The sequence below is a fragment of the Lepisosteus platostomus genome, chromosome 27, assembly GCF_059453375.1.
Source record: "Lepisosteus platostomus isolate fLepPlt1 chromosome 27, fLepPlt1.hap1, whole genome shotgun sequence".
Lineage (NCBI taxonomy): Eukaryota > Metazoa > Chordata > Actinopteri > Semionotiformes > Lepisosteidae > Lepisosteus > Lepisosteus platostomus.
The window spans coordinates 5,559,357-5,572,249 of NC_142637.1; the positions used below are offsets into that span (position 1 = coordinate 5,559,357).

General features: G+C 41.9%; 1 protein-coding gene across 18 annotated transcripts in view; it reads left to right on the forward strand.

Annotated features, from left to right (window-relative positions):
• eps15l1a (epidermal growth factor receptor pathway substrate 15-like 1a) overlaps positions 1 to 12,893 on the forward strand; it is a 48,101-nt gene that overhangs the window by 8,854 nt on the left and 26,354 nt on the right. For 13 of the 18 annotated variants that reach the window (XM_088622405.1, XM_088622402.1, XM_088622404.1 and 10 more), the window contains 10 exons: positions 201 to 260; positions 763 to 1,026; positions 3,009 to 3,166; positions 4,160 to 4,316; positions 4,874 to 4,936; positions 6,455 to 6,475; positions 6,818 to 6,903; positions 9,698 to 9,770; positions 10,795 to 10,956; positions 11,414 to 11,611. In XM_088622405.1, the coding sequence (XP_088478531.1) occupies positions 201 to 260; positions 763 to 1,026; positions 3,009 to 3,166; positions 4,160 to 4,316; positions 4,874 to 4,936; positions 6,455 to 6,475; positions 6,818 to 6,903; positions 9,698 to 9,770; positions 10,795 to 10,956; positions 11,414 to 11,611 (1,242 nt within the window). The remainder of the gene's footprint in view (positions 1 to 200; positions 261 to 762; positions 1,027 to 3,008; positions 3,167 to 4,159; positions 4,317 to 4,873; positions 4,937 to 6,454; positions 6,476 to 6,817; positions 6,904 to 9,697; positions 9,771 to 10,794; positions 10,957 to 11,413; positions 11,612 to 12,893) is intronic. The other 5 variants (XM_088622408.1, XM_088622420.1, XM_088622419.1 and 2 more) reach the window with 2 other exon arrangements.

Below are 12,893 nucleotides of genomic sequence, written 5' to 3' on the forward strand. Positions count from 1 at the left end.
GATTCAAATTTAATTTTTTCTTCTTTGCGTGTTTCGAACAGCTCCATCTGAATTATTGACTATAGCTTCTCTTATACAGACAGGCTCTTTGTGGTGCTGAGGGAGATAGTACTTGGGCTATATGAAAAAGTATCTCCAAAATCTGAATCGGAGCAGTAGAAAAGGCTATGCACATGTTTCATATTTGTTTTTTCTCATAGGTTTGGGATCTTAGTGACATTGACAAAGATGGACACTTGGACAGAGATGAGTTTGCTGTGGTAGGTCCTGAAGTCTTTAAAAGGAGCAAAAGAAGGTGATAGACTAAGTTAAAATATATGCTGGTTGATACTCATAAGGTAGTAATGTGATGTTTTGGGCTATCTGGGCGTTAGCAACACTGTGTTCACAGTGCTTGTTCTGATGATACTCCTATCTCGGTTGGGGGACCCCAGGGGTTCGAGAGGGAGCATCAGCTGGGGTTGATGCACCTTGTCTGATCAAACTGACGTGTTGAGGCCTGTGAGGCTGGGCTCTCTGGGTATGAGCTGGTTTCTTTATAGATCAGCAGTGTTCTTGACATTCCTGTGAAAGAGGACCCATCCACGGTAGTGCTCAGTGCTAAACCCATGCAAAACGTAACATTTCCCCCTTTTTTTATTCTGGATTTAGACCCGTGCATCTGCTCAAAAACAAATAGTGGTCTAATTCACCCAGGAATGTCTCCTCCACATTTTGAAAACATAAACAAGCCTAATTACTGTTTTTTTTTGTCACGTGCAGGCAATGCACCTGGTGTACCGAGCTCTGGAAAAGGAACCTGTCCCATCCGTTCTGCCTACTTCCCTTATACCGCCCTCCAAGAGGAAGAAGCCTGCCAGTGCCCTTCCGGGCTCTGTCCCCGTTCTTCCTGGGGCCGTCCCAGTGCTTCCCGCCAGCCCGCCGCCGCCCAAGGACAGCCTGCGCTCCACTCCCTCCCACGGCAGCATGAACTCGCTCAACAGCGCCGGCAGCCTGTCGCCCAAACACACTCTCAAGTCGGCCCAGGTACCCAGCGGGGGTTCTGTCGGGAACGGGCGGCGGTCGTTCCGCACTCTAATCCCATTCTCCGCGTGCCCAGTCCAGCGGCCGAGCCACGCTTTCCAAAGGATGTCCCTGTTTTCAAGTGCGAAATGATAAAATAAGATCTGGGCTCACCTGTTTTCAGGGATGCATCGGCAGCTGGTGCTTGTAGTTTTGGGGCTCTAAATATTGGGTAAGCAATGGCTTGGTGTTCGACTTCTTGAAAGGACATCTTGGCATGACTTTCTTGCCTTTTGTATGTTGCAGATCGATTCCTCGTCTTTCTCTGTTATATTTTGTATTGCTGGCTAATACATTCCTCATTTTTTTTTATATTTTCTCTTTGGCTATATAAATCTCCATTTGTTTTTTGGCCAAGCGCTGAATTCTTGAAGTATTGTGCAGTTGTGCATGCTGATGGCCCCCTGGTCTGGTTTGTTTCCCAGCAGCTGAGAGCAGCCAGAGAGTGTGCAGTTTCTACAAGGTTTATCTGGGGGATTTGAAGCTGCAGTAGGGTTCCATTGCAGACCATTGTAGAAGTTATGCCTCATATCTGGACTAGAAGTCTAAAGTTTTATTTTTAAGTTGGGTTAGGAGCTAGATGCTCCCTGTTGGATGCTGATTGACACCTTGAGTCCCAAATCAAAATGTCTTCAATTGTGTCACTCATTGTGCTGAATTAGGGGTAGTGTGGTGTTGGGAAAACCACCTGTAAGAATTCATGTTTGCAGAATTGGATGTCTTCTCTTTTCTGTCCTCTGATTCACCTAGATGTGCTTTGTCTGCCTCTTGCTTCCAATGCAGAAAATTGCATTTGGATGTAGACCTCTGACTGGATTTTGCCTCCAGAATAGGTGCATGATAGAAAAAAAGATATAACAAAGGATTTATACAGCTCAGCACTGCTTTTGGAAGACACACTATTTATATCCAGATACATCTAAGTAAAGGTTATTTTTAATGTGTGAAATATAGTTGGACGTGGCTTTCAGATATTACTCACACCTTTATGAAATGTCTTTTAAACAGGGTCAACTCCAGCAAATTAAGTAGAGCATAATTCATTAAGAAGAGTTCAAAATCCTTGTAAAAAAGTGACAGAGAAGGAAGTTGTTCAGTACAGAAGATTGACATTTTCTGGGCGAAAATACAACAGCTTTGTTATCAGTGCAATCAAATAGACACAAGATGAATTAGGTGGATGTTTCTAGCTAAAGAAAGTAGTTCAGGTACTGTCCCCAGGAAAATGTGCTCTTGCAGGAGCTCTAGTTATCAGATGTATAAGGGATGTGGGCTGTGTGTGTCTGTGATTGATGGAAGCACACTATCAATCACTGTAAAACCTCTACCAGCCCATTGCTACGGGCTTCATGGCTGTTTTTCTATCACTTGCACTTCAGCATCTTCAGGACTAGGTGCAAAATTAGCTCAATGTTCTGTCTCCGTTTTTGTGATTAAGGGAGCACTCTCCTGTTTGCTGTCTCTTGTATGAATGACCTGATTGAGGGTTGTCTTTGTGGTTTTGTATACATGTCAAAACGTGCAACAATGTCAGAAAGATTTGTATACCTAGGCAAATAAAGACTACATAAAAGCAGTAATAAAACCCTGCTCTGTACATCATGTGGTGTTATGCCTAATCTGCTGTTCCAGGCTTTCAGTGCAGCAATGCACGTATGTGGTAGTATAGGTTTAAATCCCCCCCTACTCATAATCCTTTCATAGGCTGATCTGACTACAATTAAGCAAAAGAGGCAAATTGGCAATGACTCAGAGCTGAAGAAGAGACGACCTTGAGGAAAGGGGTGGGGAAACAGTGTAAATGTCAGAAAAGGTTCTGCTCAGGAAGTTGTGGCTTTCGATCCTGTGATCTCTGAGCACAATTCTGCATTAGGGCCCCCGGTTCCCTGCATTTACACACTGGCCTATGACTGCCTTTGTCTCCTCTCGTTATTCCTCTTTCCCAGCCCTCGGCAAACTGGATCGTGCCGGTTGCTGACAGAAGCAGGTACGACGAGATCTTCCTGAAGACGGACGCCGACCTGGATGGATTTGTCAACGGCCACGAAGTAAAAGAGATCTTCATGCAGTCGGGACTTCCTCAGAACATCCTAGCGCACATATGGTTAGAAATGGTTTGAGTCACATTGTTACAGTATTACTAACGGTATTAGTATTCTGAGTAATAGAATACACTGTAGCAGGGAGCCTCCGATACATCAGTTCACTGGTCGTACAATCATACAGGTGGGCCGAGGGGGAATTAATTCTCACGTACACTTATCAATCATGGCCTCCTAACAATCCCCCTCTATAAATTGGCTTCATTACTCTGCTCTCCTCCCCACTGATCGCTGATGTGTGGTGAGCGTTCTGGCGCACTATGGCTGCCGTCGCATCATCCAGGTGGGGCTGCACATTGGTGGTGGTGGAGGGGATCCCCATTACCTGTAAAGCGCTTTGAGTGGAGTGTCCAGAAAAGCGCTATATAAGTGTAAGCAATTATTATTATTATTATTATTATTATTATTATTATTATTATTATTATTATTATTATTATTATTATTATTATTATTATTACTTGTGGTGAGACTGATGCATAAATCCTGGAATCACATGCCCTAAAACAGAAGCCTTTAACACCTGTGGATGAGGAATATGTTGTCTGCTACATTAGTCTTTTAAAGCAGCTCTCTTTTCTGTTCAATTTCTGAATGCTGATGCTGTTAATTGTCTTTTTTTTAACTAGTTATTGGGAGGTGTGGTTAATACTGATCCAGGGTCCTGGGTTCGATTCTGGCTTTGGTTGCCTGTCTGCATGGACCTTGCTCTTGTTTATGGGTTTTTCCATGGACCCCTAATTTCCTCCCACTTTCCAAAGGCAAACAGGATACTTGCAAGTTAACTTGAAGTTAAAGGGATCTCTGTACTCCTGCCTCAGTACTATGTTCTGTCAGGAGCAGTTCTGGTGCATCTCTGCCATTCACTTGGTGTCTAGTTGGTGCTTCTTAAAATGGTATATAAAAATCTGCAGTAGTTAAAGCAGTAACAAATACGCACTGACGCAGACCTGGAAGTGACCTGGAGTCATTGCTTTTTTTTCTTTTTTCCACACCAGGGCCCTGGCGGACACAAGGCAGATGGGGAAGCTGACGAGAGAGCAGTTTTCCCTGGCCATGCACCTCATCCAGCAGAAAGTCAGCAAGGGGATCGAGCCCCCGCAGGTCCTGACCCCAGACATGATCCCTCCCTCCGAGAGGGGGACCCCCGTGTCCGTGAGTTTCACCCTCGGCATCTCCTCCTGACTTCTCCGGCCCGGGCTGCCACACGGTCTTTGTGAGACCTGCTCACAAAGCTTGAGTTTCAGAATATGCTTTAAAAAAAGAAAAGCACTGCAGAAGTTTGTAGTGGAGCATAAGATTTCTAGCTCAGAGAGATGACAAAATAAGGTGTTGTTTGGGACATGGTCTGGTTGTTTTTTTACTTGGAGAAGTGCACTGAAGCCGAAAGCTTTATGAAGTCTTCTTGTATGGTGTTTTGATGAATCATGGTGCTTCTGCGAACGTTTCTGGACTTTATTCTTTTGAAGCGTTTATAGAACTCAAGAGCCAGAGCGCAAGCCTTTTCATTTGAAAAGTTTCAAATGAAAGGAACTAATTTATGGGAAGGATTTTTCTGTTCACTACAACTTCTGTGCTGCAACACATACATCTTGTTCAGATTATAGGAAGAGTGTGGTGGAACAAAATGTTGCTGCCTGTTCTTTCGTATCAGAGTTTTCCTGCCTTAATGCTTCTTTTCAATGCTTGTTCTGTATCACCTTTCTTTGTAGAGTCTTTCAGGGTATATAACTCCTGTTGGATCTGAAATGACTGCACTAACTGACATGCGCCGTGTGAGTAACCACTCGTAACTCATTTCCTTGACCTGTAACCCACACGTCCTCTCCACCTCCCGTTCATATCACTGTCTTGTTGAATCTTTTTGTTTTCTCTTTGTGTATATCCAAACAAAATATCCTCGACATTTTAAGGCTGACCCATTGTGAAAGAGTACAAACTGCTTTTGCTGAAGCACTGCCTTGAGTTCCCGCTTAATTTCTCCTAATGAAAGCATGTCTGTATTTGTCTCTATTCCTAAGCAGTCTGCAGGTAAATTTTTGCATGATTAAAAGCAGGCCCTTAAGCAGTTCCCTTCACCTTTTTTTCTTGATTACTCTGTTTTTATACCTACGAGAAGCAATGTTCATGCTCGTGTTAACACTTCGGCCTATTCAAGCACAGGTAGAGAGTAAGAGCTCTTGTTCTGTTTCTCAGCTGATCTGCAGCTGGTTCATGTTTGTTGATGATTACTTAATGGCATACCGAGCATTTTGTGTAATTTCAACCAGCACTCAATGCAGGTTCACAAATTGCTGGACCTGTAGGTTGTTGGATGTCCATTAAATTTGTGAGTAATTTTAGTTGACGTTTAGAGTAGTTTTCAGACTGATGGGCTCATAATTGGAAGATTCTTGGAAGTGTTATGAAGGTGGCTTTTGGTTGTAGGCTTGTGCAGTGTTAACAGGATTGTATACAATTATCTTTGAGTGCCAGAGAGAGAGAGAGAGATCTCACTTCTTCCACGCGGGGTCCCTGTTTAAGTCTGTCTGCTGTAATTGTCTGTGATGTTTTTCTTCTGGATGTTTGCATTGTGTGTGTGGAGGATTGTTCCTTCTAAGCATTCCTGTTCCTTCTTAAAGCAATGATTATTATTTTTCTTATAGGAATTGTTAGTTTTATTCGTGTCAGAGCTAATTCTAAACAAGAACTCGCCCTCTTAGGTTACAGAAAGTAGCAGTGAAAACTCTTCATGTGAGGGCAAGCAATGGTGATTCAAAAATCAGAACTATGTAGCACCACCTTATTCAAGTCCATTTTTCAACTTACGATTCAAATAATATATTTGATGAAGTACAGGATTCATATGGATGTGTTTTTCCAATGCATTTCGTAATCTTAAACAATATTATTGCTTATTTTCACAATTCAGGAATTAAGGATATTTGAATAAACTGCAATCTTTTGGGCATATAGTGCCACCTGTTGGCAGTTTAAATTCAATATAGTGGTTATAGTGCTTTTTGTGTTAAGCTTCAATCACAGCACAGATTTTAAATGGATTTCTTTGCAACATCCATATGGAATATCTTGTGGTGGTAGCTGCTGCTCCTGTACAGTCTCGTTAAAGGTCCTTCAGTGTTTTCTTGAGCGTAGCAATAGAATGACAAACCAATACACAGAGCTGCAGTGAGCAATGCATTTAAAGGCAGTGTGTAAGTTGAAAGTGTATGCACCAAGAATCACATTTCTTTTTTCATTTTATTTTATTTTTAATGCTGCTGATGTTGCTATTGCAAACCTCTGTTAAACAGGCAATAATGTTCGAGTTCTGGGTATGTAATTATTGTGCACAAATGCTTTTGATGGTTTGCAAAAAAGACACGTGTTGTAAGTCTCGGAGGTGGAAAAGCATTTGTAAAACACTCGATGCTGTGAACGGTGCTTTGGTGTTCCTTTTTTTTTTCTCCCGTGAGGTGAAATTAAAAACAGTGAGAGAGAACGCTGGTGCTGTGGCATTACTCCCCCTCCTCTTGGCCTGCTCTTCCTGTTCCCTGTGTTGGAGTGTCAGTGTGTGGTACTGCGCCTGCTCTGTGCTGTGCTGCTCCGGGCGGTGTGTGACGGACTCCTGCAGTGCGCTGACCCGCTGACTGCGAACCCCTCTCGTCTTTTCACAGGACAGCACGAGCTCTGTCGGCTCTGGGGAATTCACTGGAATTAAAGAACTGGACGATATCAGTCAAGAAATCGCACAGCTGCAGAGGTAATTTCGAACGGAAGAGGTCTTCCATTCAAGAGCAAGCCTTGTCTCCCAGTAGCGCAGTATGTCTTAGGCTAGGGTCACGATGCTTGCCCCTTCGTCTTTCCGAAGCTGGAATGTCATGAGATTTCACACAGGCGGATTTCTTTCATTTACTCCCCTGACAAACTTGTGAAATAAGATGAGACGTTTCCATTCTTTTACCAGATCTCTCTTTTGCAGGTTTTGTGTCATTTATTTGGGAATTGGTACGTGTTGGGGGAAGATGTTTGACTGCAGTAACTTGTTTTTTTTTTCTGTACTATACCTAATAATTTTCGGGGGGTATGGTAGATGTTCAGAGTATAGATTTCCCCACAAAAGAGGCAAAGACAATAGTCTCCTATTGCTCAGCACCCTCATTTTGGATTGGAACAGTGGCAGGGATGGTTAGCTCTTCTGTCCTGGATTCAATTCCAGTTGGGGGCAGCTGTCTGTGTGAAGTTTGCATACATTTTTATTTCTGTGTTGGCTCTGGTTTCATCCCATCTCCGGTATAACATGTACATGAGGTTTGATTGGCTACCCTAAACTGTTCCTTTCCAGGGAAGTTCATGCTTGAGGTGGGATGGATTGCAGTGTAATGTTTGTAGTACAGCTTGTGCTGCCTTTGTGAGAATGGAGAAATGTAATCGTTGGATATCATAGGCCGCTGAGTGGTCTTTTGAGGTTAATCTTGAGATGCATAGGAGCTTATCCCTCAATATGAATGTCTGCATGTTCAACTGCAGCTATAGGTGTTTGTGTATTTGGTCTCTGGTTTCTGTTGACTTAACTTGCATACTGAAAACACGTTTATCCTAGAGAGTAGAAAAGATTTATGTTGAATTAATAATGTGAATGCCAAACATATCAAATTCTGTGCAATTGTAGAAATGTGAATCTGTGAGTGTGGGCTATATTTTTAAATTAAATTAGAATACACTTGCTGTTTTTTGCTAAACACATCACTTAAAACATCTGTGGCCTGTGGGGACAAGACGCTATAATTATATGTGAAGACTTGTACAGTACAATAAGGCTTGGCCTGTTGACATGTGTGGAATGCTTATTTCTGGGAGCATGTTGGATATGCAGAGTACATACTGTGGTTCCACTACAGATTTGTTTTTTCTAGAGAGATCATACTGTCGGAATGCCGGAATGGATAAACGGCTCGGTCGTAGTTCTTTGTATGATGCTGAGTTTGTAATTTTCCTTTGGAAGTTATTAAAAAATGTCTTAGAAAAAGTAATGATTAAACTGCAATTTCAAAACAAATATATACTGTAGGGCCATAGTTTTCATTGTCAATAGAAATAGCTTAGCTTTTCATCAGTTTTATGTTGAAAGTCTAGCCTTTCCAATCATGGAAGAACAAGCTTTTTTATCTGTCTGAAATACCAGTAGTCTTAATGTTGTAATATGTTAACATTTTCTTGTGCTTGAAAAATTCTGCGGGCCTATCATTTTCTCTAGAATGTTACGGAGAAAATATTGCAAAATTACAGCTGTATTGCAATATTAAGACTCCTAATATTTCTATCCAATTCAACACTTATTGAACACTTAAAGAGGAACTAATTATAAGTTTGATCTTCAACTAATTAAAAGTTTGGAAGACTTAAGGGAGTTTTTCATTTTGTCATTTTTTCAGGTTTGGTTAAGAGGTCTTTGTACAGCCACTCTTAAAAGTAATATTCCTGTTAAAATAGGCACAGTCATCGCTTAATCTTATTCTGTAATTGTACTTTCAAAATAGTTTGTAAGGGAGAAAACATCAATTCACAAGGGGCATTTTCCTTGAATGAAAAATTCATTGTAGCCTTTATTATGAGAATGATTTTAAACACAAAGACGTGAAAGAGTGAAATGGAAATGTATTTTACAAGATATTAGAGAAAAACACATTGGCGTTTTCCCTCTACAAGGTTTGATCTGCAGTTTATCAGCTTTAAATCAGGTTCTTAATGCACTTGACAATGAGCTCAAATGAATTCAGACTGCCTGATACTCAGTGAAAGAAGCAGCTGTTCAGCATGGCATCTCGGACTGGATGAAAAATGTAACTACACAAAAAATGTTGCTCTTATTTATGTAGAGTGACTGCAGAAACGCAGTTTTTTCTCCAGTTCCAGTTTAGCTCCCTCGTAAGACTGAACTGAAGATTGATCAGTGCCCTTCGGTCTCTTTTTTGTGTGTTTTGGTAATGTTTTCTCTGTTAAACAATTTTAAGCAGATTGGCAGATTTCAGATGATTTGGCCTCCATTTGTGCTGTCATTAGCGAGACAGTCAGTAGGTGTCACTGTGGTGCAGTGCAGTTGGTACAATTGCTAAGGCCATCTTACAGTAGGGTAGTAGATTGCATATTGTGGGAACATATTGGTCATAAAATGCACACTTCAAAGGGAGAAAAGGGTACAAGTGAATTTTTCTGGTTTTAAATATCATATGGACACACTGCTCTCTATATTGATTTCTAAGTCTAATGGTTGTCTTCTGCTGAAATGACAATAAAACATTTCCCTTTCCTTTTCCGTGTGTATTTTATCAACCTGTCTCTTGTTTTCATCACTTTCTCTCTGTGCTGCCATAGCGCACTTGCTTTTACACACTGGAATACTCTCAGGTAATGCCTCCTCCGGGTTGTCACAGTATGATCGTCGATCTAAAAATGTAAATGCTGTTCTTGTTTAAATTAGGGAAAGGTTTTTTGGGGTGGGGTAGAAGGTAGTGTATGTCATTTCTGACTTAATTTTGTTCATTTGTTAAATGCAGGGAGAAGTATGTGCTGGAACAAGACATCAGGGACAAAGAGGACGCTATCAGACAGAAAACGAATGAGGTCCAGGTGAGGAAAATGGTTGAAGTTCATTTTTGTTTTTATTGCTTCTTCCCAGGGATTGCAGCTACACCGTCTGATTCACTTCCAAATTCACAGGGAGCCAAGAATAAAAATGCACAAGCAGAATTGTTCAGGGTAGAGTATTTCCCATTGAGTATATGGAGACAGACATCCCTATTTTTTCTACAATGGTCAATGGGAATCAATTGGAATCGGCAGGACCAAACCCAAACCCTGGCTTCCTTCCAGAAACGGCTGAAGGAGATCTTTGCCTCAGTAAGCTGTTCGCTGACAATGGGCCGCATGGCCGCCTCTCATTGTAAACTTTGTCCTTCTGTAAGATGACAAAATTAAATCAGTAGCTTTGCAAGAGTGAGATGAGCAAGCTTTTATAAAACTGACCATTTTACTGAGGTTATGCATCAGGAATATTTACTGCTTATTGGTAAATCTTTCTTTTAAAGAACCAGCTAACTGAAATTCCCCTCCCCTGTAATAGAAAAATGCACACCCCTGCAGGTATTGGTGCCCATAGCACAGCATTCCCTCTCCGAAGGGCAACAGTCAAGAAAGCTTTGTTGGTAAATCATTGTGAATCATCTGCAGGGTTGAATTGGTCCATCTGTTCTCTGACTGTTTCATCTAATTCATCCGTTTCATCTCCCCCCCCAATAATAGGGTAGTGGGGGAGATGTCCAGTTAAGCCTTAATATCCTCTTCCTCCTTCGTTGTGCTGTTTGGGATTTAAGGCCTGCACAGCATGCTGGTCTGTTACCTTGATGAGTTGGACTTAGGGGGGACCTGCCCTTATGTCTCTGCAAATTACCGACTTTTATTATGAATCATTAATCTATACATGGGCTACGAAGCACCTGTTATTACTACATTAAGTGTTAATGTAAGCTTTTCTTTATATGCTTGTTTGAAGTTTACAGTTAGTACATTATTCTCAGCAACTGTGATCAGTTGAAGTGGGGAAAAAAAACCCATGCACTCTTAGGGGTACGGTATTTTCATTTGGTCTTTTCAGGAAATGCAGAACGATCTGGACCGGGAGACCTGCAGTTTGCAGAAACTTGAATCTCAGAAGCAGGATGCCCAGGACCGGCTGGAGGAGATGGACCAACAGAAAGCCAAGCTGGAGGACATGCTGAACGACGTCAGGCAAAAGTGCCAGGAAGAGACCCAGATGGTGAGAGCTGCAATAGACCAGTTAGACTCTTGACAGTATTAGTTCTACTAATTTGCTTTTATGATATCTATATTTGAATAAATGTGTATTATAAACATTCAATTAAAGTTAATGAAAAGGTGTAAATTAAATGATTTAACATAATGCAACTACAAAGCGTAAATGAAGAGCTGAAGTTATTGCAGGCTTATAGGCTTCTAAATGGACCTATTGAGTAGTTCTGACTTAGTGTGAATAGTGCTCTTGTTTCACATCATTACCTGCACTTTGCTTATCCTTTCATGTTGGTCCTTTACCCACTTTTTGAGAGGAGGTGTGTTTGGGACTGTAAATGCCTGAGTCTTAGGATCCTTCAAGGAATGGCGGGACAAGGTCCCAGATCTGTAATCTGCTCGCAAGTGTGATGGACTGCACAGCCTCCTTTTGTTGTAACCTTTCTCGCGTTATTGTGCTCTAGATTTCCTCGTTGCAAACGCAGATCCACTCCCAGGAATCCGACTTGAAGAGCCAGGAGGAGGAGCTGAGCCGGGCCAAGACAGACCTGAACCGGCTGCAGCAAGAGGAGACGCAGCTGGAGCAGAGTATCCAGGCTGGGAAGGTCCAGCTGGAGACCATCATCAAATCACTCAAGTCCACACAAGAGGAGATCAACCAGGTAAATCAGTGCAGACAGGCCAGCCACAGACTGCCAGGATAATGAGACTTATTCTGCAACATGGCTGGTCATGGGTTCTTCCCTGCTTTTGTGTTTGTGTTTGTGTGTGCTGATAAGGATTTGAGGTATTCAGGGTAAGGCTGCAGTAATCAGTATTGCACTGATGATTCCGCATTGTACGCTGCAAGAATTTCCTAGACTGAAGGTGTACTTCCAACTTTGATCCTGTACATCCATATTCCTGGTTCTCTTCTGTTTTGCTCTGAGCCTGTAGCTTTTCTTTTCCATTGCAGGACATGGGAACAAGTTTAATTGAAATTTCATTTCCTTGCACTCTGTTTGTGTTCACATGCATGCTTCTGAAAGAAGAGGATGCAATAAGCTTCCACTTTGATGTGTATATCAGGCTGTTGCTTGAAGACACTTTTTTTAAAAATGTGTCAGCAATATGTTTCCTGCCTAACTTGGTGGAGATTCTTAATTGTCTGAAATATAGGAATGTTGCACAGGTTTGCAGCTGACATGCATGGTTTTGTTCAAATATTTTGCAGCCATAACAAGCATTAATGCCCCAAATCAGTTCAGATTCTCTTCTTGGGTTTAGAAAAGGTCATTACCGTTTGTGGTTCACAGATGAACCCCACCCCAAGCTACAATAGAAGTGTGAGCAGCGTGGTTTTGTATAATGAATACCAGGTATGCAGCCTCACTAACACAGGATGCCCTGAAATCAAGATAAGATTTAAAAAAACAAGAAGAGAGATGTTTATGAAGAGTCAAGAAAGCAAATCGGTGCAGCCCTCATGTGCTATAGAAAGCATGAAAAGACCTTTGAAAGAGCTGAACTTGTTTTCTGGTCTTGAGGTTGATTGTGCTGTGTTAGTGAAACTCAAAAATGTGTTCTAGGAAGCTCACTAGGAACTGACATTATTACTCACCTTGTACTCACCTTAAGTGTCGGTTGCTTGTAGAAAAACCCTTTGGTCCGCTTTGGACAAACTTGTTTACTCCGTTTTTAAAGTACCTCCTCTCATTTGTAATTTTTCTTACTTAAGATCACTTTATTGGCCATATACAATTTCTTGCATTAGGATCTTGTCTTCTCGCATACCCCAGCTTGCTCTCCATGAGACACAGTGAGAGAAGCTTGGGGTCAGAGTGCAGGGTCAGGCATTTATACAGCGCCCCTGGAGCAGTTGGGGTTAAGGGCCTTGCTCAGGGGCCCAATGGAGTAGGATTCCTCTGCCGGCTGTGGGATGTGTACCGGCAACCTTCCAGCCAC